The following is a 25,382-nucleotide window of genomic DNA, read 5'->3' on the forward strand; positions in this document are numbered from 1 at the left end:
AAGAACCCAGCGGAAACTTTGAGCATTGCTCCTGCTGGAGCAGATTTTGGGGTGCCTTTATTTGCAGCTCTTGAAATCCACAAGCTAAAGATAAGAGCTGGTAGAATCAAAGGAAGTAGAAAGAAATGACTGATATCACTAGAAAGCCACTCTTGAGCTAAAAGAAGAAACAAATTTGGCTAAAGCACCTGTGCAGCCAACCTGTCTCTTGAGTAAATTCACAGGAGAGTACTGGACCCCAGGCTCTATCTAAACATTCATTTATTCCACATTGAAAGAACACATTCCTTTTGTTAATGGGGCCAACCCATAAAGACTAAACAATTATAGACACTCCTCTAGCTACGTTTAGATGGATGTATTAAAAACATTTTTTTGTTTTACACAAATGCATTACCTTAGCCAAACTTTGACTCACAGAGAACAAAATAAGTACATCGCTCCAGTGACCCTTCACACGTGCAATACAACGTTTTATGTGTTGTGAAAATGCATAGGCAAGAGGTTAAAAAATGTCAAGACAAAAGAAATATTAAATGTCTTCAGATCCGTCTTTACTGGTTGATTTTAGTATTCTGAAGGGGGAAAGGTGGAGATTAACCCACCAAAAAAAAAACCAATGTAGAACAAGTAAAACATAATAAGGAAAATTAAGATCTAGCTCTAAAGCATAAAAAGGAAAAGAAACTTGGACACCTAAAATAAACAGTGAATTTGTGTTCTGTAGTGAGCTATGTGCGTTTTTTTCTGTAATGACAATGGACACAAAACCCTGGATAAACCCGTTTTCTTTTTTCCCCCCCTTTCATCAGCCATCAGTAGCCAATCGGGCCATGAGAAGAGTTAGTTCAGTTCCATCTAGAGCACAGTCTCCTTCTTATGTTATCAGCACAGGCGTGTCTCCTTCAAGGGGGTCACTGAGAACTTCTCTGGGTAGTGGATTTGGCTCTCCGTCAGTGACCGACTCCCGACCACTGAACCCCAGTGCGTATTCCTCCACCACACTACCTGCTCAGCGGGCAGCCTCTCCATACTCCGCACAGAGACCCGCCTCCCCAACAGCTGTACGTCGGATTGGGTCAGTCACCTCCCGGCAGACCTCCAATCCCAACGGACCAACCCCTCAGTACCAAACCACCACCAGAGTGGGGTCCCCGCTGACCCTGACAGATGCACAGACTCGAGTAGCTTCCCCATCCCAAGGCCAGGTGGGATCGTCGTCCCCCAAACGCTCAGGGATGACCGCCGTACCACAGCATCTGGGACCTTCACTGCAAAGGACTGTTCATGACATGGAACAATTTGGACAGCAGCCGTATGACATTTACGAGAGGATGGTTCCACCTCGGCCAGACAGCCTGACAGGTGAGTACAAGGTGACAGCACTACATAAAGCCCAGTGGGGAAATCTTCCGTGCAGCCGTCGCTGAAACAGAACATGATAATGTGGAAAAAGCTCATGTTTTCATCTCAAAATTTACACTGCAGGACTCTGGCTGACTTGTCTTTCAGGCTCTGTAATTCTTAATGCGTGAAACTATATACATTTATATCAGCAGAATCCTTTTGTAATGAATACATTTTCCCCCCTCACAATATTAGGATATAAAAGGTACTTTTTTGCACTTTAGGAGAACTGGTTAGAATTCTAAGCTGTTTGTGGTTGTTGTTGTTGAGGAAGATTTGCCCTGAGTTAATGTCTGTGCCACTCTTCCTCTATTTGGTATGTGGGTCACCACCACAGCATGGCCGCCAACAAGTGGTGTAGGTCCACGCCTGGGAACTGAAGCAGGGTGCACTGAACTTAACCACTAGGCCACAGGGCCAGCCCCAAGTCATTGTTTTTTTGGTTTTTTGTTTTTTTTGTAAGGAAGATGGGCTCTGAGCTAACATCTGTTGCCAGCCCTCCTCTTTTTGCTGAGGAATGTTGGTTCTGACGTCTGTGATGACCTCTGTGAGCTAACATCTGTGCCCATCTTCCTCTATTTTGTATATGGGACACTGCCACACATGGCTTGATGAGTGGTGCATCCGTCCACGCCCGGAATTCGAACCTGTGAACCCCGGGCTGCCGAAGTGGAGTGCACGAGCGTAACCACTATGCCACCAGGCCAGCCTCTTGTTGTTGTTTTTAATGAAAGGTTTTTCACCAGCTAAGCCTACTCATACCCAAACTCATTATTTGTGTTAAAAGGTAGTATCAGAATATCTGTTTTTAACTATGTAAACTTTTTTTAAAGAAGTGCTTTAATAGAATAGACTAGAATATGGATTTCCTCACCTACTGCCCTGACTTTAGCGCCTCCATAGGAAATACACAAAGCTCTTGTGAATTACCTTCAAATGCCACTCAGATTAAATCAGAAAGACATCAGCCAGGTGCCTGATATTACAGTCATTGCCTTCAGAGTTTTTTTATGGAGGGTTTCCCACTTAAAGTATAGACGTTGTTATTTTGATTTTAATTTTAGTGTTTTAAATTATATTTTAAAAGTAACATGAACAAAATGATAAAAAAATTAAAACTATACAGGAAGATATGAGAGGTGAAAATTTGAAACTGCTCTTTTATCCACACCCAGTCCCACTCACCAGTTTGTGTATTTTCCAGAATGTTTGTTTACATATATGAGTATATACATTATGTACAAATGTGCACACATTGTATTTTCTTTGTTTTTATATGATGGATTCTGTTATTTATACCTTCTATACTTTCTTCTCTTTTAATATTTCTGAGAACTTCACTTCATTCTCTCAATAGATGCCTAGGATCCCATTTTTATAGATGCATTTTAATTTATTTAACCATTTCTGTATTAGTGGATATTTAGGTTGTTTCTCATTTTTAGCTATTAGAGACAATGATACAATATATATTGTCATTCCTGCATGTTTGCACATAGATACAAGGATAACCATGGGATCCATTTCTTGAAGTAGAATTGCAGGATCAAAATATGTGCGTATTTTTTCTGGGGCCAGCCCAGTGGTTTAGTGGTTAAGTTTGTGTGCTCTGCTTCGGCAGCCTGGGGTTCGCAGGTTCAGATCCCGGGTGCAGACCTACACACAACTCATCAAGCCATGCTGTGGCAGTGACCCACATACAAAATACAAGGAAGATGGGCACAGATGTTAGCTCAGGGACAATATTCCTCAAGCGAAAAAGAGGAAGATTGGCAACAGATATTAGCTCAGGGCCAATCTTGCTCACCAAAAAAAAAGTGCGTATTTTTTCTTAAAGAAATATTGTCAAATTGCTCTCCTGGAAGGTTGCACAGATTTATATTTCCACCAGTAATTTGAGTGTGCCTGTTCCCCTGCATCTTCACTAGCACTGCATATTATCAAAGTGTTTCATCTTTGCCAATCTGGTAGGTAAAAAGCTGTACCTCATTGTTTTAAATGGCCTATATTGAATTAGGACTGAGTTTGAAGATTTCATATGTTTATCTGCCATCTTATTTTTTTGTGCAAACCACAAGTCCAAGTCTTTTGTCTATTTTCATAATTGTAAAAGCTTTTCATACTTGAAATAAATTAGCCCCTTGTAATATACTTCTCAAGTACTTTTTCATTTTGTAATTTTTTTGACTTTGTTTTTACTATTTCTTGTATACAGAAGTTTTTAATATTTTGGGGTAGTAAAATTAATATCCTTTCCTTATGGCTTCTGGGAAAGGTAAAGCCATTTTGAGATTTTCTAATCGAATAATTTTGCATGAAGAATTAATATTGAACTTGATTTTGAGCTCAAAGAAATTCCTGTTAGAGAAACCACCTCTTTTTCATTCAGCCGTCAGAGGAGTGTGCTTGGCTTAGATATTTTCTGGCATGCCTCTGAAAAGTATGCCGCAAAGTGAGGTAGGAATCGTTTATGATTCTGCCTCCTGGTGAAACCTTAAAAGATAAATAGTTCTGAGGATCTCTGTCTTCCACCCTGTGTATGTATAGAACGACTGGCTATGCAAAAATCTGTATTTGCTGTAGAGTGGAGTGGAAGCTCATGGAAGGAAGTGAGCACATAAATTACTCTCTCCGTGTTTAACCCTAAGAGGGCTGATTTCCTTTGGTTTAAAAAGCCTGCATCTCTGACAGTGCAGGTCAGATATGTTTTCTTTGTGTTTCAGGGAAAAAAAATTATACCTAGCCCATCACAAATTTTTTTTCCTATAATACTACAGTCTTCAAAAGAAACAAAAGGTTTCCTTAAAAGTGTATGTTTCCCATTATCTGCCTGCCCACTCATTCTGAATGTGGATCATAATTTGTGAATTCCTTTCTTTTATTCTTACTTCAGAAAGTGATGTGCTTGTCATTATATTTGCTATGCTTCTTAATTTCAAAGGATCAATAACTTGCTAATTGATAAGCCTAAAGCAATATTTTGTAACAGATTCAGACACTTGGATATTTGATGATCATAATTTAAATGATGATACAATGTATGTATAAATCACTTCCTACAACAGAAAAATATGTCTGCCCTAAAATAGTCATCTCAGTATAATCATATTATGTCAAGAAAAGTTTTGAGAATAAAAAGAATCCATATTTGGAAGATAAGTTTATGTTTATTTCCAATGTCTTAGATAAGAAAGGTTTTAGATCACAAGGAATATATCATTGTAATAGGTAAACTAATATGTATTTGTGGGATTGCAAATAGAAACGATTGGTTGGATAAATAATATTGTGCAATATCAGTGTTTTCTATTTATTTGGAGGCAAAGGTAAGGTTATTAAAAATCTATGGAAATACTTCTGCGAAAATTATTTCTAACAACAATTACAGAACATAGACTTGTCTTCCAGTTAAAAAGATACTGTTATAGTAGGCTTTCTACACGTATTCATTTTACTTAATCTATAGAGGCTATGTAATTTTTTAAATGTTAAATCTGTAGAACTGTGTATATTGTTTCTGTTTTAATGCATGAGCAGGTAAACAAAAATAGTAACAGTCAGTGTTATGTTATTCACAAAGATCTCTAATATCAAGAAATTGCTGTATCTCACTATAATTATAAATCTTTTATTTCTCATTTTCATCTGTCACATATAGTAATTTTGTCTCACTAATAATCCTATAACAAGTGAATATTTACTGGATACTTTTTGTAGTTCTAAGTGGTAAAAAGCTCATTTTGTTAACCTTTCCTGTGAAAATAGTAAATGTTTACAAAAGTTTTCATATTACGGGATTCCTGTGAAGACTCGAGCCAGATCCTTGTGCAGTGTGAGTATAACATTCTGATAATGGTACAGAATGCTTTGTTCCTATTTCACATCACAGTGGAAGTGGGCCACGGGGGCTCGGCCAACTTAAGGAGCTCGGCTTACCTCTGCCCAAGTGTGAGTGATCTTCCGAGTCTCACAGTGAATCAAGCGAGTTTGTGGCTCTACTGAGTGTTAAATAGCACATCGTATTGATAAGATTACCAAGGACGAGGTACCTTTACCTGCCTGTTTTATGTCACCATTAAGAAAAACAGTGCCAGCACTTTTGTTCAAGATACTCAAGGGCTGCATAATGTAATGGAGCTTATACTCTGCAAAGAAGAATGAGAAATCTGCCAGTGAATAAAAAGCTGAAATTCTCAAATGAGAACTTTACAGTAACAATCCTAATATCCTCTTTAGAGTTACATTGGCTTCTGTGGACCTCTGGTAGGCTAACCTTGCTCTTTAATTTTGTTGAGGAGGGCCCTGTTGAGTTCAAGGCTGCTCACACTGCATCTCATTGATCTTTGTGGGGTAGCTGTGTCCACTGTTGGGTCTGCAGTGACAGTGCACTGACCTAGGGGTTCCTCTCAGCCCTACCAGGAAGTAGCTTTCTGATGGGGATGAATCACATTTCCTTTTGGGCTCTCAGTTTCATTAGTTTTAAAGTGAGAAAGTTTGTCCGGATAATCTCCCAGTTATAAGATTGTACAAACCTGTGGTCTTCATTTTAGCAAGTGGGGAGCCAGTAGCCAAAACCCACATTTGTTCATTTCGTTTCTTTTCGTGTCACATTGCTGTCCAGGGTAGGTAATCATTCATTTTAGAAGCTTGTGTATTGACTTTCTTGCCACTCCTCCCTAAGCAACGTATAGTTATCACTCACATTCAGACCCATTTGCTTTTAGTTGTGATATGATTAGCTGAGCTAACAGGTGTGAAGGATCTTATCTTTTTGTAATTACTTACTGTGTTAATTATTTGCAATCTTTTTAAAGGCAAATATATGCTGACTTCAGATTTGTTTGTTCTTTCTCTTGCTCATATTTGGAATGTAACCTTAGTTGGTGTTCTTACCAAGTGACAAGTTTTACTTACTAATTATGACAAATCACAAACTGCTGAGCATCATAATATAGAATATTCTAATTCATTTTTTTTAAGAAAATAAAATGTTTGGGTTTGAAATCTACTTTTTTATCACAAATCTCATGTGTAAATGTTAGTTATTAGCAATTTAAATGAAAGAATATTTCAAATGACTTTAATAATATTAATGTACTAACTTTGTACTTTTCCTTTACACTAGAAAGAAGGTAAACAAGAATCTGGTATGTGGGTTAAAAACAATTGTTTTTTTTTTTTTAAAGGAAAAATACAATGATAACAATGGTAAAATAATACTCGATAATTCTTAATAAATGTTATTAGTTCACTGATAATATTTCAAATTTTGTAACAGAATTTCATGTTTGTCTATAAAAATCACGGGTGAGTTAATTGAGAGACATATTTCAAAACAGTTCTTGAACATCAGCCTTTACTAAGCACTAGTATGTAGTTGTTGTCTTAGGTGTTGGGGTTTAAAGAGCTGTGGGACATGGTGGCCCTGCCCCCAAGAGCTGATCATTCACTTGGTAGAATGGGCTAGTTCTGCAGGGCAGGAACTAAAAATGGTATGAACCATTTTTTGTATATGTTTTTAATAATGAAAATTGTGTAATGGTAGAAAAGGGCATTCTTTTTGTGGTTACCATCATAAAATAGCTTACAATTGGGGAATGAATTTCAGAGTATCAAACCATTTAATAATTTATTATTATTTTTTCTTAGAAAATTTACTTTTATCTTGCTGCCAAGAGAAAGTTTTATTTCTAAAAATGTATACGGTGTCCTTTTCATATGTAGCATCCCTCTTTTGTAAATCTCACTAGGTTTAGTGTTTAGACTTAAGATCTGGTCCTGTTGCTTAGGAGTTTAATTAGGGCTTTTAACCTCACCATGGTTTTCTCAATGATGTAATTTTCCTGACTCCAGGCTTACGGAGTTCCTATGCTAGTCAGCACAGCCAGCTTGGGCAAGACCTTCGTTCAACTGTGTCTCCAGACTTGCACATCACTCCTATATATGAGGGCAGGACCTATTACAGCCCAGTGTACCGCAGCCCGAACCACGGAACTGTGGAGCTCCAAGGATCACAGACAGCGTTGTATCGCACAGGCTCAGGTCAGCAATAGCTCCATTTAGCTGGTTTCCCAATTTCACAGGTCCAAGAGGAGAAGGATTTTATTGAGATTGGGTTCCCTGTTATAATGAAATCATGTTGTCCGTTTGCTTGTGAGATACGCAGCTATGACAGCAGATCAATAAATAGTAAAACAGAAGTTCGTTTGGTACCTATTTATAGATCATATATTTTTACCTTAGTTCAGTCTAATCAGTGAACATAGTGATTGTACTGTTAATTCACAAATAAGTTTGTAGAGCTAATATTTGTTGGAACATTTCCTTGGAGTTCTTGTTGCCTTGAATGTGTATTTAGAGAAACTCCCTACATGAGTTACTTGGCTGTCTTTGATTTAGCATGTTATGTAGCCCAAGTGTATTTGGTATTCCTCTTTTAGATATTGGATTTCCTCTGAATGCTTAAGTGAAGAATGTGAAATAAATATTCCTTATGATGGACTAATTCTGGGACAGAAACAGCATTTAGAAGACTAGGGAGCTAGTGCCTCACACCCTTGCACCCCACCTTCACATTTATGCCACACCCTAGTGGCTGATAGAGCAGAGACTGTAGCCGTGGCCATGTGAGCTGCCAGATTGTGCTGTGGATCTGGCTCGCGGAGTCTCAAGAGGCCCCTTCTTTATTTAAAAAAAAAAAGAGGTAGTACAGATTTATTAATATGGCCACAAATGGACTCCAAGTAGTAATGATAACCTCCTAAAGACACAGCTGTGGGAGACATACCTCTCAGAACACTAGGAGGTGGAAGACCGTATTTGAATTGGTTCTTTGCCAAAAACTGACAATTTGGTCGACTGTGGGATTTTTTTCCCCCCAGATTCATCAGTTTTTACCAGTTGGTACCAAAGAATGTACCAATTTTTAATAAATGTTAGAGAAGAAATATTTCACTTATGTTCTGTAAATTGAGGAATTTCTTTAATAGGATTAAGAAATAATGTTAAAATCTTTTAATTACGGGAAGACTGTATACAATCATTGGAGAGATACCTACTGCAATAATTAGGAAAGAAATATTAAATACAGTATACAGTATCTTTATACATAGCATCATGCAGTAATTTAAGGGAGTAGCTATAGAAGAATTGATATATCAGTCGTCTCTCTTGTGAAGTAAATTTTCCAGTGTTATCAAAATCTACAGGTCTATAAATAAAATGTATATCAAAATAAGTAACCTATATGCACTAAGTGTTCAAAGTTTGATGGTTTCAATTACTTACAAATTTGAATAAATATCTTATTGTTTTTTATTGCTAAAATGAAATTATGAAATTTTACCATTTATTTATAAGATTAGTTAAATTCTTTTCCTGTATTTCTCTTGCAGTTTTGTTACTGAATCTTAGTAAATATATTAAGACTTATTATGTAAGCAGATTTATAGTTTCATTTTTTGCTGATTCCTTCCTGCTAATAAAATTGACATAAATATTGTTTGTGTATATTAAAAAATATTGTTTGTGTATATTAAAAACTTAAGTGCCTTTTTTTGGTGCTAATGAGCTAGATTGGTAAAATCTAAAAGTAAGCAATTTATATCATTATTAAAAACTATTCATCGCTCTTAAAATTAAAAATATTTTGACTTTGAAAAGTATCACCTCATGGAGAATATACTAATCTTTTTTAAAATGTTGACTTTCTAGTAGGTGTTGGAAATCTGCAAAGGACGTCCAGCCAACGAAGTACCCTGACATACCAAAGAAATAACTATGCTCTGAACACTACAGCTACCTACGCGGAGCCCTACAGGCCAATACAATACCGAGTGCAAGAGTGCAATTATAACCGGCTTCAGCACACAGCGCCGGCTGACGATGGCACCACGAGATCCCCATCAATAGACAGCATTCAGAAAGACCCCAGGCAAGTACCGGTTATGAGTCTCCATAATGCGACAGTGCCACAGCCGTCAACCAGTTCCTTTATTCTGACCTTTTTTCCAGTTGCCAAGTCTATTATAATTTCAGTAACTCCTTATCTCTAATATTCCCAGTTGTATTCCAGCACTATAGGTCATTGAGGTTAATTTCATTTTAAAGATGGATTCTTTCTTTCAATGCTCTAATAATAAGTCAGAGAATGCACAAGTCTTTGTGAAGATCTGCAGCATTCATCATTGACATACTTCACCAAGGCGACTACCTGGGATAGCCTCTTAGTCTGAATTACACAAAAGATTTTACAGTATCCCTTTTTGCTTGTCCTGACTGACTGCTTAGATGAGGGCTTCAGAGAAAGAATATGGTTGTTTGAAACTGGGAGAGAGAGACCAGTGTTGTGTACATTTTAAATTATATTTTCAATGCTATGTTGTGCTTTTTTTAACTAGGTTCTTTGCAAAGCTCTCTGCCATTTAGGAGAAAATAGTGTGCAAGAAACTCATATCTCATAAACAAAAGATATTTGGCAATAGACGTTTCCTCCGTTTAATTTTATTTGGCCTTGTAAACAGCATGTTTTATTAAGATAAATATGACTCATTTAGTACTTGATTGATTTTGAAAAACTGGCCTCTTCTTTAATGAAAGCCATTTAAAATATTCAGGAAATAGATAAAGATATTTGAAAACTAAAAGAGAATTAAATTTCTGAAAGAGTGAGATTATTGCTAAATTTTAAGCAGCTTGAGTGTTATTTTAAGACCTATGTTAGCAAGATTTAATTCACTCTTCGCCTACAAATAGTTGTTTCATTGGAAAATTGTTACAATTATCAATTCATTTTTAGCAACCTACGAGCTTATTCTAATGAATATGAATTAAAAACCTGAGTGAAGTTTTTGGTCATTAAAACAAAATAATGGTACTTTTGAGGTGAATGAGAAGCCTACTGCTTCACTAAAACCACTCCAACCTGTTCACTCTGTTGCCTAAAATTCTTTATGGTTTATACATACATTTGGTTCTGCTGTTCCTGTTTGCCACCTTTTTGACATTTTAAGGATTTCTAAAAATAATTTGTCTAATAGCACCTCCAATATAATTGTCAGAAATACTTTTACATGATTTTGTTTTTTAAAATCCTCAAAATGACAAAAGACTAGGGCACCCTAATATATGCAGAAATTCCAAAAAGGGTTTTGAATTGTAGGTAGTTTAGATGTACCTTGGCTGAACGTGCAGAGAAGAGAATGGCTACCCAGAAAAACAGTGAAGTGTGAGAGTTTTGAGTTTAATGTGTGTCCCTGAAGACTTCAATTTTGACCTCTGATGGGAGTTGATTCACTATAAACAAGGATATCATGTATGATAATATAATACAGCTATTCATAGTATGATAATTTCATAGTCTAATGCATAAAACTGTTATGGCTAGCTTTGATTACGTGAAACTTTACTGATAATGCATTTTGTAAGATGAATAAATGATTAGCTTATAATAATAGGTGCATTCATTCTAGCTGAAACTGGAATCCAGGTGAATTTGAAGTTTGTATATTCAAACCCGAATAAAAAGCTCATGACAATTATTCTTTAATTTTTGGTTTTGAAAATAGCGATTTTAAGTAATATTTTTATTCACTTCTCAACCTACTTTCTATATCATTAATGCTACATTATAATTAGCCTGAAAAATTCTCTATAAGGCTGAAGAAGTTACTGATGTTTTCTTTTTGTGTGTGTGTGAGGAAGATCAGCCCTGAGCTAACATCTGCCAATCCTCCTGTTTTTGCTGAGGAAGACTGGCCCTGGGTTAACATCTGTGCCCATCTTCCTCCACTTTATATGGGACGCCACCACAGCATGGCTTGACAACCGGTGCTTTGGTGCGCGCCTGGGATCTGAACCCTGGCTGGGCTGCCGCAGTGGAGCGCACGCACTTAACCACTATGCCACCAGGGCCGGCCCCTGATGTTTTATATATAAAAGGAAATGTATGAAGTTTTTTTTATACTTGTGCAGTTTAGAAGTAATATTTATTAATAGTACAAATGATGCATCTAAAAGGAGTAACAAAAGTACTTCCTATGGAAAGTGACAGTGACTTAAAGAATGACAGCATTCGTGGCGCTCTTTTTGGGCAGGGCTTAATCTGTGATGTTGAACAGAATAATTCCATTTATTATCCCCTTGACTTTTATGTTATTGTCAAATATTTTACTTCTACATACATTATAAAACCCATAATATAGGTTATTATTTTTACTGTAAATAGTCAGTTGTCTTTTAAAGAAATTGAAAGAAGTAAAAAAGATGGTCTTTATATTCACCAATTTCTTATCTATAGTTCTTTTCCTATCTTCCTATAGATTCAAGTTTCCATCTTGACTCATTTCCCTTGAACCTAAAAACTTCCTTTAGCCTTTCTTGTGTTGCATGTCTCCTGGCAACAAAGTCTCTCAGCTTTAATGTATCTGAAAATGTTTTTATTTCACTCATTTTTAAAGGATATTTTTGCTAGATATAAAATTCAAGATTGACTGATATGGGTGGGGTTTTTTTTCTTTCAGTACTTTAAAATATGTCATTGATTGTCGTCATACCTCTTTTGTGTCTGATAAGAAATCAGACATCATTTTTATCATTCTTCCCAGTACATAATGTGTCTTCTCTCTGGCTGCCTTTCAGACTTTTCTCTTTATCTTTGACTTTCAGCAGCTTTATTCTGACAGGGCTAGGTATAGTTTTCTCTACATTTAGCCTACTTGGGATTTGCTGAGATTCTTTGAATATTGGTTGATGATTTTTACCAAAATTGGGACATTTTCAACCATTATTTTTTAAATATTTTTTTGTGCCCCAAAACTCACTCTCCTCTCTTTCTGGGATAACTTAACATCTCACAGGTTACTGAAGCTCTGTTCATTTTTTTTTTTTAATCTTTTTTCCTCTATATTCTTCAGATTGGATATTTTTTGTTGATCTGTTTTCAGATTTACTATCCTTTCTTCTATAGTCTCCAAAGTGGTGTTAAGCCGATCCAGTGAATTTTTTTATTTCAGTTACTTGAATTTTTTTTTAATAGTTTCCGTGTTTCTGATGACATTCTCCATCTACTCATTCCTTATACGCACGTTTTCCTTTAAGTCTTTGAGCACATTTATAATAACCATTTAAAGACTCCCTCTAATAATTCCAACATCTGGGTTTTCTCTGGGTCTGTTTCTATTTGTTTTTTTCTGTGTTTTTTCACGTCTTTGTACGCCATGTTTTTCTGTTTCTTCTTATGCCTGGTAGTTTAAAATTATATGCTAACTGTTGTGGGTGATACATTGTAGGGACTTTGTATTATGTTGCCTCTTGTTAGAGTTCTGAGTCTTATTGTGGCAGATAACTAAATTACTGACAGATGCTTTTGATCCTGTCAAGATTGGTTTTGTTCTTTGTTAGGACAAGTCTGTTTCAGATTTGTTTTAGTCCTAATGCATGGCCCTTACTCTGTGGCATGGTTCTTACTCCTAAACATGGCCTTTGTGGAGACTAATGCTGAGGTGCAGAGTAAGGGCTGCGCTCTGACTAGGCTGGAAGTCCACCAGACGTGTGCATGTGCCCTGCATATACATGGCCCAGCACTCATATGGACTTGTGAGTAATCTTTACACAGACTTGTAGAATCTCCTCTGCATAGCTCCTTCCTCTTCAGTACCATGCCCCACAAATTCTAACCACTTTGGCATCCCTAAATTCCAGTCTCTCCCCCTCAGTTCATTAAGTCCATTATGCTCACTTGGGCTCAGCTTCCTATGTCACAACCCAGAAAGTGCCCCAGGCAGAAAGCCAGGTGAACCTGGGGCTCCTAGGTGATTCCCACCTCTCAAGGATTACATTCTTGTGTTACTTGTTATCCAGGTCCTGAAAACAGTTTCCTTATACATTTGGTTCAGTTTTATGGTTGTTTATGGTGGGAAGGCAAAGTCCAGTACCAGTTACTCCATCTTAGCTGAAAACGGAAGTCTGGGCTAAGGTTTTAATGAAGCAGATTCTGGGAAGCATTGATGCCAGCCAGCCAGCCCATGAATTGATAGCAGTCTTTCCAGGGTAAATTTCTGCTGAAAATCAAGGTTGGAGTTGGTTGCAACCACCCCTAACTGTCTGTCTCTAGCTGGAGCCCACCCTTTGTGTTGTCTGGTCTTCATGGCACCCAAGGATGCCAAGAAATCTTGACCATCCCTGTGCCATTTAAAAAGACAAAAATGTGTATTTGTAATGATTGTGAGTCATCAAGGAAAGATTAAATCACACTCCTTGCATTCTGTTAATTACAGCACAGATTTACCTAACAGGCTTTAGACAGATTTTCGTCAGAAATATTTAACATAGTTTCAGTGCATAAAGGAAATCTATTACAGAGAATGCCCCTATTTAGTATAGTTCATTTTTCAGGAATGATGAATATTAATAAAACATCTGTATCTTAATTCAAAGTATGTAAGTTATTTTAATATATATCACCACAATTTAATCATCACAACAACTAAAGAAGAAAGTAGAAATGATCATTTTATTATTCCTGTTTTACAGATGGAGAAACTGAGGCTCCAAATAATTAACTGGTTTTCAAAATCACATAGTAAAATGGAAGGACCTCAGACTTAAACATAAGCAACCTAAGTCCAAATTCTGTGCTTTTTCTACTGTGTATCCTGCCTCTCTTCACATTTGTGGTATTCTTAATGCCTATTAGTGACATTATCATGCACTCTGTCCCCCAAGCCAGTAATCTCCATCTCACCCTTGACTTCAGTTTTCAGAAGATCATCTGGCTGCCATGCAAAGAGTGGGTAGTTGGAGGAGGTGATTTTTTTTTTTTTTTTGTGAGAAAGATCAGCCCTGAGCTAACATCCATGCCAATCCTCCTCTTTTTGCTGAGGAAAGCTGGGCCTGGGCTAACATCTGTGCCTATCTTCCTCCACTTTATTTGGGATGCCGCCACAGCATAGTCTGACAAGCAGCGTGTCGCTGTGCGCCCAGGATCTGAACCCAGGCCTCCAGCAGCAGAGCACGTGCACTTAACCACTATGCCATGGGCCCAGCCCCAGAAAGGGTGATATTTAAAGCAGAAGGAATGTGTAGCAGGCTATTGGAGGGTCCAGGAAAGGTGGAGAATGGATGGATTTAGTTTATATTAAATATTTTGGAGATAGTCAATAGAGCTGGCTTATGGATTGGATGAGAAGGACAAGAGAAAGAGAAATCAAGGATAGATCTATTTTGTATTTTGCCTGACGCAAGTAAGCTCAATAAATAATAACTCCTGTTATTGGTATTAAGACTAAAATTTTTAGTTTGGCATATAAGACCCTGTACATAAAACCATGTCTCATTCAATGTTTGTATCTCCAGCACCTGCTATGGCACCTGTAGTGTAGTAAGCATTCGCTGAATATTTGTTTGAATGGGTGGTATGTATGTGTGTGTACAGGTATGGAATGACCAGCCCCTTTGTAGTGGATGAGACAATTAATACATGGAGCCCTCCCAGACAAAGAGAGTCTCTGGGCCTTTAAAAACTAGGCTGTAGAGGGCCGGCCCCGTGGCTTGGCGGTTGGGTGCACGCGCTCCGCTACTGGCGGCCTGGGTTCGGGTCTCTGGCGCGCCGCTTCTCCAGCCATGCTGAGGCCACATCCCACATACAGCAACTAGAAGGATGTGCAACTATGACATACAACTATCTACTGGGGCTTTGGGGAAAAAAAAAGGAGGAGGATTGGCAATAGGTGTTAGCTCAGAGCCGGTCTTCCTCAGCAAAAAGAGGAGGATTAGCATGGATGTTAGCTGAGGGCTGATCTTCCTCCAAAAAAAAAAAAAACTAGGCTAAAGAAGTATCGCTGGTTCATTAATTTAAAGGTGTGTGTGTGTGAGAGAGAGAGAGAGAGAGAGAGAGAGAGAGAAGAACATTAGCCCTGAGCTAACATCTGTTGCCAATCCTCCTCTTTTTGCTGAGGAAGATTGGCCGAGCTAACAGCTTCCTCTATTTTATGTGGGACGCCTGCCACAACATGGCTTGATAAGTGATGTGTAGGTCTGCGCTTGGGATCTAAACCTGCGAGCACTGGGCTGCCGAAGCGGAACGCACAAACTTAACCACTGTGCCACCGGGCTGGCCCCATTTAAAGACTTTTTTAAAGGTCTATTCAGTATTAATTCATCTTTTGATTAACAGTTCACTTATCTTGTAATCAAAGTCTAGAAATCTGTTGCTTTTTGAACCATTTGTAAGAAGCTGGTCTTTACGTAATATAAGCATAAATTCACATTAAAGTTTAAGGATTCCAAATAGTGGGCCAATCAAATGACATCAGAAAATTCTGACAACGTGAAGTTACTTGAAAAAAGCAAAGTATAAAAGTATATATACTTGGTCTGATTGTATACTCATTATACAAGAAATGGGATAGCATAGGGGTTGGGGGTACAGACTCTGAAGGCAGACTGCCTGAGTTCAGATGTTACTGTGCTGTCCACTAGCTGGGTGACATTAATCAAGTCGCTTAGCCTTTCTGCCTCAACCTCCAAATCTATAAGGTTGCTCTAAGAATAAAAGAATTAACATACAAAAAAAATGCCTAAAATAGTACCTGGTACAGAATAGGTGCTCATGAAATATTAAGTGCTATTTAATAATAATCCAATTCTTTGAAAAAAATTCTATACACATGCATGTGCACATTTGCAGTCGTATATAGAAAAAAAGACCAGCAGGAAATGTCAACAGTGGTTTTCTCTGGATATGGGATTACTCATAAAATTTTTTTTCCTTTTAATTTTCTATGTTTTTGTCTTATAATCAAGAACAATTATAAATATTAAGTTTCTTAAAAATCATCAGGCCCACTATGTTTGTGATTTCTAGGCTGACACCAGCTCTATCTATTCCCAGCGGCCCTTCTTCCTCTCTCAGGAGTGACATCTTACCTTGCTGAAGTGCACTTGTTTACCTGAGCCTTGCACCTGCAGATTTCTTACATAGGTATAAAGGCGTAAAATTAGAATCAGGAGGAGGAAAATTAGAATGGAACAGTTAGTGATACTAAGAACTTCTTTGTTCTCCTCAATCTCTTTTTGTGCATCTGTGCATCATGATTTCTTTAAAATCATAAGCATCTGGGCCTCTGCATATGTTCATCAGGGGAAAAAAGTTATTTACATATATATTTTTTTTAATAATTTTATTTATTTTATCCCCCAAAGCCCCAGTAGATAGTTGTATGTCATAGCTGCACATCCTTCTAGTTGCTGTATGTGGGACATGGCCTCAGCATGGCCGGAGAAGCGGTGCGTCAGTGCGTGCCCAGGATCTGAACCCGGGCCGCCAGCAGCGGAGCGCGCGCACTTAACCGCTAAGCCACGGAGCCGGCCCACATATATATATATTTTAGAGTTTTGTAACTTCCCATTTTGGTCTCAGCTGAGCTTTTTTCCTCATGACAAATGTTTCACTCAGTGTGTTGTTAAAAGATGGGCCTTCCTTTTTGAAGCCGTGTTTTTCTCGTGTAGGGAGTTTGCCTGGCGTGACCCCGAGCTGCCTGAAGTCATTCACATGCTGCAGCACCAGTTCCCGTCGGTCCAGGCGAACGCAGCAGCCTACCTGCAGCACCTGTGCTTCGGCGACAACAAAGTGAAGATGGAGGTACAGGACCCGGTGCCTGGGATGCCTCAGGGGAGACAGGGCCTTTCCGTTTAGCAGGCACATGCTTGTCTGCTTAAGACATTACCAGGTGTAATTCAGAGGTGCTTTTAAAGGGATATTTTGATACCAGATGTTCTTTTACTTCTTAACTATGCATTTAATTATTTCTCAGGAAAAACTAGCATGACTGTTTTTTGGAGTGCTTTTAGCATTTTCAAATCACATGTCCACCAATTAGCTTATTTATAAAACGTAAAGGAAAAATCAATTTAACCTGCATTTTAAAAGTATTTTCTAAAAATCTATTAGATAAAAATTACAGTATGTATGAAATTAGTGAGTTCCTGTATTTTATAAGATTCTGGTCAAGATTGGTGCCAACATACAATTAAGTAAAGTTACAGAAGATTTATAACCGTTACTAATACTCAACATATATGAATATTTTATTTCAGATTTTCAAGTTTTTTGGCATTTATGGAAACAGTGAATCCCTGGTTATTGGCTAGTATTTTATAACATACAGATTCTTTCCTTTAACGTTTTAGGCCTTTTTTTCTCCCTGCGATGTCATGTAGAACTCAAGTGTTTTTCATCGATTTAATATGCAAAGCAACATACCAGTTACAGACCTAAAGGTGGATGCAGTAAATAAAGCCCAAGATATTGGTGTAATGTACTAATGAATTGACAAATGGAAGAAAATTTAGGAGAGTAGCCTAGAGAAACAATTCTAGAAACCAAATGACTTCAGTCAAAAATCCTTCCCCGTGTTGTCTCCCTACATACAGCTTTGTTGTGCTGTGTATTTGTTCATTGCTCTTGGGCGTGAAAGCATAGTCCCTGTGTGTGTCAGAGGGTTGAAGCAGGGCTGTGCTGCCTGCGCTTGGCTATTAATCCACCCAGGTCTCCCTTCCCTTTTTTAAGCCATGAACTCAGGAAAGAGCTTCATCTTGGAGAGTGTTCTTAAAATTTATAAAAGATTGTATTTAGCATAAAAGTAACGTATTGAAATGATCTGGAATTGTCCATTTCCCATGGTCTTTCCATAACAGAATTCTGTTTGATCACTGATGAATCACATGTCACTTAGGCCTGGTACCTAATATTTTTTCATTCTAGGTATGTAGGTTAGGGGGAATCAAGCATCTGGTTGACCTTTTGGACCACAGAGTTTTGGAAGTTCAGAAGAATGCTTGTGGTGCTCTCCGAAACCTTGTTTTTGGCAAGTCTACGGATGAAAATAAGATAGCAATGAAGAATGTTGGTGGGATACCTGCCTTGTTGCGACTGTTGAGAAAATCTATTGATGCAGAAGTAAGGGAGCTTGTTACAGGTGGGTAAAGAATGTATTCTTGTCCTGGAGGAAAGGTTAGAAACCATATAGACTGTGCCCTTCCTTGTGTGGGGGCGTTGTGAAGGAGTTGGAGGTTCTAGGTAGTAGATGATGGTACAGTGCTCACAGCTGTGACAAAGGCTGGGTATGATTTAATCTAATGATTGAGAAGGCACTTGCAGTGCTACAGGGTCATCTCTGTCAATCTTGTGTCTGTTATTGTACTTATTAATGTGTAAGTATCAGCTAACAAATGTCTTATTTATAGAAGACTGAGTACATAATTTTTTATTATGTATTTCATAGTAAATCTACTCGTTTCAAATAGACTGACTCTCCTTTATTATGAAAATAAAATCTGCTTAATGGATTGGCTACCTTCCACTTCAGTTCAGCCAGTATCTGAATGCATGTTAGTATCTCAGGCACTTTCCTAGATACTGGGCATGTAAGGATCAATAAAACTCAGTCCCTGCCCTCAAGTAGCACTCAGACTCGGGAGGAAGACAAGTGGTTCTGTGAATGTCAGTGAAAAGTGACAAGTGCCAGGACTCATTAGAGGTTGCATTGGGAGCACAGAGAATGGGTAGGGTAGTTTCCTGGTTGATGTGAAACCAAAGTTGTCCTGAAGGATGAGGAGGCATTGGCTGGCTAAATGGGAGATATTTCCAGTCATAAGCAGAGGCTCAGAGCCAGCATGGAATATAGGGACAGAGCTACCAGCAGGAGGAGGATGCTGAAGGGAGACTAGGCCAGAGAGAAATGCAGGCCTGGTTTGGGGAACTTTGATGAGGAACTTGCATCCCTCATGCAGTGGGAGTGATTTTAGCACTTGGCATGGCTAATTTGGGCTTTTAAATGTGTTTTTCCAGCAGGCAGCAGGGTGGAGGGTGAATTTGGAGGAGACGAGTCTGACAACTGAGAGACCTTTGAAGAAGTTAGTAGTCTAGAGATGACAGCTTGAACTGTATCAATAATGGAAAGAAGGGGTGGCCGATGGAGAAGAGGGAACAATTAGAGAAATATTTCGTGGTCAAGGCATGATGGTCCAGTGTGAGACCATTGGAGAGTGAGAGACCAGGAGGAACTGAGTGATGTCTTGTTTTGAGAGACTGGACATCACAGCACCGTTGGGGGTTCAAGATTGCATAGGTCCAGATGAAAGACTGATTCTCCAAGAGGGCAAATTAATGACAGCATTGTTTATCGTGGAGAATTAGGGGGAAATACTGAGTATTCATTGGTAGGAAAATGATTAAGTAAATGGCAGTACATTCACACAATGAAAGCACATAGGGTTTAAATAAGTGCGTTAGAGCTATCTATAGCAACATAGATAAATCTCTAGAAACATTTGCAGAATGATAAGTGCAGCATGATACTATTTGTATAAAGTTTTTAAATATGCAGTTTGAGGCTATAAATTATTTTTTGATATATGCATATGCAGTAAAGTTAAAATGTTTCATTGGAATGATACAAGATAGTTTCAGGAAAGAGGTTATCTGTGGTGCAGCGGGGGAGGATAAATGGAACTGGGAAGTGTAACCTAGCTCTGTTTTTTTTAAAAAGAAAGAACTCTGAGACAAATAAGAAAAAATGTTAATATTTAACAAAGCTAGGAGGTGGATACCTACGTGTTTGTTTTATAATTGCTATGCTATTTTTCATGCTTGAAATATTTAATTTAAAAAATTTTAACAGCATTTTTTTCAGAATTAATCCCCTTTGCCCCTGGCTTCCACTATGAAATCAGAGCTGTAGGTTCTGTCAGATATAATTCAGTAACACTTGAGAATGTAGCAAACCATCAGGAATCTAATATTTAAGGGGAATCAACTTTCTCGTAAGATATTAATTTTCAAAATACAGTACTCTGTACTCCAAATAAGGTGTGACATTTATGTACTAAAAGTAGGATACACTTTATGTATAATCTTAAACTCTGGATTGGACCTCCTGCCTTAATGTAGTTTGAATAATTATACATACATACGTACGTGTGTGTGTGTGTATATATATAAAATGAAAACTAGAGCAAGCTAAATGAGTTAAAAAGAAGACTATAAACAGATCCCTCCTAGAAGTCAACACAATCACTGTGATTGTACTAGGGAAGCGTAGAGGGTACAGTGTTGTTTGTAGTGTATGAGTGCTTTCTTTCCTTGTTTGATGTTTCTTTCCCATCGCTTTGGACTTAGTGTGTAAAATCCAGTATCCTCTCCCAGTAACACACCTGTGTAGCCAACAAGGCTGAAGGATACACGTGAGATCCCCAAGGAGTCAGTGGTTTGTTTCTGAGGTTTTTTTCCTTGGGAGAAACCGTTACAATGCCTTTCCTGTGCTGAGCTCAGGGAATTTGTAAGATTTAATGACAAACAGGAAGAAAAGTACATGAAAGTTTGGTGATATCTTTTTCATGTGAAAATAAATCACATTTATTTTTGGAGTAGAGCCAGACTTCACTGCTGAGGGCTTTTATGTACTAATTTACCTGGTGCATACTCTGAATGTGAGTGCTAATTTAGATGCTCTCCTCCCTGTTTCATCAGTTCTGAGTGAGTACAGTTCTAGTTGCTGCGAACACAAGAGGTTTTAAGATATGGACCCTGGCCTTGAAAGAAGTGTTTCCTAATTCACAAAGAGCTATCTCCCAAATAGATGGCATCGCTGCTGATGTGAAACTAGCAATAACCTCTGATATTTGCTTTTTGGAAACAGCTGCCAGTAGTTCTTAGGCTTTAAGAAGTATTTTTTGGCCATACTTTTAATCTGATCTATGATCCTGATTGCTTATGAAATGTTCTCTTCAAAAGTAGTCTTTGCTTCGGAATGGGAGTAGCAGTATGTAAACACTTCACTCAGTTGCCATATATAAAGGAGTTGGACCGAAGGACTTCAGAAGTGAGTTTCCAGTTCCAGAAGACTAAATGTCAGCCTCAGTTTGATTTGCGTATAAACATCATCTAGCTAATATGAAACTACCAAGTCATAATATAAATCTAGCATAGTTGCTTATGTGTGTGTATGTGTTGTATGTATACATATATTTGTAGGCTAAGATTTATAGAGACAAGAAAAGTTACTTATTTACATTTCTCAGTTCCAAAATTTAGTGGTACCAGCCTTAACTGACGTTCAGTAATATTTTGAGTGACTAATCCCTGTTATGTTTTAAAGCATGACAACATCAAAAGATCCTTGAGCACTTTCATTAACTCTTCCTGAAGTCAAATATTCCTAAGCTGTCTTTAAATCATAGAATCACAGGGTTGGAGGGGACCTCAAAATTCATTTTGACCAATCAGCCATCCAATGCATGAATCCTCTGTACAGCTTCCATACAAAACAGCTGCCCAGCATGTGCTTGAACTGATAGGGACAGGGAACTCATTGCTTTCTGGGGTTCAGGCTGAGTAGCAGAGCTATCCAGAAAGCAACAAAAAGACATTTGGTGTGACTTGAGAAGGCAAGAAGATAAGCCCTCAGGAGCTCATTTTGCCTCAGAATGGCCCTACAAGATAGGACCAGTTAGTCCTAAATCCAGCCTCCCAGACTTCTAACCAGGAAAGTCTGAACCATCCTCATTAAAGCGTGTCTGCTCCAAACATGGGCAGCAGAGTGCTATGTGACCACGTCACCCAGCGTTGCCTATCCGCGAACCCATCTCCTACAAAACCCCCTTTGAAAACAGAACATTATCCTTCCAAATTTCAATGTTCTACCAGTGTCATCCACAAATTACTGTGGCCTTGGACAACCTTGTACAATGCTTGGCCTTTGTAGGTATAGCCTAAGAATTCTTCAGTGGAAATTATAGTCAACTTAGGATCATGAAATGATAAAGCACAATGAACCGTCATGTTCAAAATATTGTATTATTTGTATTATAGTACTATAATACCCTTGAATAGAATACCCTTGAAACTAGGTATTCTATTATTCTTAATATTAAATAATTCAACCTAGTTATTAATCCAAAGTCTTTTTTTCTAGTCTCCTTTGTTTCAGTTTGGCATTTTTAATGTACTTCAATGAAGAAATTTTAGCTATTCTTTTAAAAAGATGCCTCACCTTTGCTTTAAATGTAGTAACTGCCCAGGGCCTGCATATTTGGCCACATCTTTATTTTGCAAGGGAAAAAAGGAAAAATACCTTGTGCCGAGTATATTTTCCCAAGACAGTATGGCTGTCATTGTTAATTAAAATAGTTCCCTAATATGTAACATGATTCTTGTGTTTTCTTCATTGTGTTGAACATTTTCCAGGTTGAAACCTAATGAGCTTTTCTTTTAGTAATTGCTGATATGTGTGGATGTTTAGGGAGAGGTTTTTTTATTACAAAGGTACATTTTGCCTTTATTGTGCTTAGACTCGAAAGCTGGATGAAATATGGTTTCCCCTAGTTGAGTTATAAAATGAATGTCTGCTAGACCACAAGCTAGGGATGGAAAGTCAGAACATCTTGTCACGAGAAAAGATATGTTGCACTCATTTGTTCAAGATAATTAAATAGTGTTTCTAACCTAGGAAATATGAGTTTCAAGTTATTGAGCATCCTGAAAGCATCATTTTTTAAAACTATAGAAATCGAAGATATTGCACAGAAACTGGAGGCCTATCTTTTAATGCACCAGATGGCCCCAAAACTATCACACTTCTGTTACCCCTCCTTAACACTGGTGTCAAATACCAAAAAGTAGCCTTTATTCTTGAATAATAATAGACTTTGTTTAAATAACTGTTATATTCACATTCCTTCCAATTTAGCAAGTGATTATTCATCCATATGGCTAAGTAAAATATTTCCACAGTGTTTATTCAAAAATTTTTGGATGCCAGCAATGGATTCCAGACACTGTGCAGAACATGGAATTAGGCATATTCCCTTCCTGATCATTAGCTCCATATTTCTAATTAGACAATAAATTAATAAGAAAATGATAGTCATGCACTAAGGAAGGGTAGATGGGCCAGGCTAAAGTTTAGCAAACAGCAGGACACTCTATAAAGAGCAGGAGCTTAGTGGACATGCATTCAGCCTTTTGGACTGTTACATGCCGTTACAGGGTGAAATAATTTACTAAACATGTCCCCTTGGCCTAATTAAGGTGCCTTCAAGACAGTCATTTATTCTCTGGTCCAGAGAGGAGTTGGCCTATTACTTTCTGTCCTGCCTTTATGGGTCACAAGAGCTGTCAGGGGCTGCATGGGTAGTTTTCAGAAATCTAGCAACATCTCCTCGCAATTCTCAGCCAAGGTCGGGAGGATCCTTATCATTTGGCCCACTTTATAAAGCAGTAGCAACGGAAACATGTGCTCTTATTTACTTAACATTTCACACCATAAAAATTGGTAACGAAAAATAAATGGTAAACAAAAAAAGTTTAATTGGTAACAAGATAAAAATGGTTTATTATAAATGGAACAACTCTTAATTCAGAGTCCCAGAACTTTGAACTGGAAGGAGCCCTAAAGAAATCATCTGTTCTTCCGCCCCCCTCCCCACCCCGTATTAACAGTTGAGAAGCTGGGGTCCAGGGAGGTTGAATGGGCGAGTCCTGAGGTTAGGCTTCTGGCGTGTAGGCTGCAGTTCTTCCTTCCCTGCCTCTACCTGCCCCAGCCCATCCCCAGGCCACCAAGAAGTGCTGAGCAGGAGCAAAACGTGGGGGTGCCAATGCCCCTTTTCAAGTGTCTTTTCCCTTGATCTTTCAAATTACCACCAGAAAGGGAAAAGAAAAAAATCCCACAACATCCTTTACTCTCTGAATTTTACCCAGGAGTATAGAGAAATACTCTTAAATTTGGCCACTAGTGCGGTCACATCGAACTAGTGATGAGGTATAGTCATACAACTTCAGGGTGCTTAGAAAACACATGAAATATGATTTTAGTCTTCTGAGTATTTCAAGATTTATAGTCTGAGTATGAAAAGATTCAACCTTGTAAGTAGAAAATGACGTTCTATTTTGAGTGTAGGCTTCTGAATGCTGAGCAAAATGAGGCAGTCAAGTGGGGAGACTCAGAGGTCCCTACGGAACTCGGGTAGTCAGCCATTATCAGTAGAATTCTCCAGCCCAAGAGAGCCCCATAATGATGCACTCCTTGGTAGACTAGACAGCCTGTAAAAGCGAGGAAGATGGGGGCAGATGAAGAAAATCTAAAAAGAAGACTTCCAAGAGGCCCCAGCCCACGTCCCTCAAGTACTCTGCGTTTTCTGAGTCTGTCTGATTTCCCGTTGCTTAGGACTGGATCCACTTTTGTCTCTAAGCTTCCACTGAGTTGAAGATTTAGTGCAGTTACGAATGAATGAGCACATTCCTGGAACATGTAGAAGTCGGCTGTGGAACATAGAACTTCAGTGAATTTTTCTCAAGTAAATCTCTGTGATAGTGTAAATGACCTAATTCTGTGTCAGAGGCTGAAGTAACCTGAAGAACAATCAGGGTGGCTGGGTCACTGGCTCGCTGCCACCTCCACATCATAGCAATTTCTTAGGAGGGTTTGCCTTCGTGTAACCTGTTCTCTTTTACAAACTTCCCCTGACAAAAAGAACCATCCTTTACGTCCCTTATGGGCAATTCTGTCAGCATTTCTAAATTGTAAGCTGATTTATTTTGGGGGGAAATGCCTTTCCAGGGTACGTAGGACTATATGATGACTAATTGTGTTATTAATCCTCTCAACCTACCCATGAAGTTGGAAAATTACCTAGAAAAAAGAATATATTGAAATGCAAATGTGAGTCTGTAAACGTATGTCTAGAAATTGATAGATCTTTTCAAAGATGCTGTGATTCCCTTTGTACCTGAAAAATCACAGAAACGCAGGCTAACCCTTAATGTTCTCCAAAGACACCAAAGGTCTATCACTCGTGTCCTTTGGCTGGGGAAAAATTTAAACAGCAGGAGTGATCCCCTTCAAATTGAATATATAGGCTGGAGCCCCACCATAATGCAGCCTCTGCAGCTATCCCAGGTCTTCAGTTCCACACAACCC

The 25,382-nt window shown here is 38.2% G+C and overlaps 1 protein-coding gene across 11 annotated transcripts in view; it reads left to right on the plus strand.

The window, feature by feature from the left end:
- PKP4 (plakophilin 4) overlaps positions 1-25,382 on the plus strand; it is a 242,056-nt gene that overhangs the window by 183,747 nt on the left and 32,927 nt on the right. For 8 of the 11 annotated variants that reach the window (XM_058549019.1, XM_058549020.1, XM_058549021.1 and 5 more), the window contains 5 exons: positions 813-1,365; positions 7,261-7,449; positions 9,121-9,344; positions 16,919-17,047; positions 18,170-18,383. In XM_058549019.1, the coding sequence (XP_058405002.1) occupies positions 813-1,365; positions 7,261-7,449; positions 9,121-9,344; positions 16,919-17,047; positions 18,170-18,383 (1,309 nt within the window). The remainder of the gene's footprint in view (positions 1-812; positions 1,366-7,260; positions 7,450-9,120; positions 9,345-16,918; positions 17,048-18,169; positions 18,384-25,382) is intronic. The other 3 variants (XM_058549016.1, XM_058549022.1, XM_058549018.1) reach the window with 1 other exon arrangement.

The sequence above is a fragment of the Diceros bicornis genome, chromosome 10 (assembly GCF_020826845.1).
Source record: "Diceros bicornis minor isolate mBicDic1 chromosome 10, mDicBic1.mat.cur, whole genome shotgun sequence".
NCBI classification, from domain to species: domain Eukaryota; kingdom Metazoa; phylum Chordata; class Mammalia; order Perissodactyla; family Rhinocerotidae; genus Diceros; species Diceros bicornis.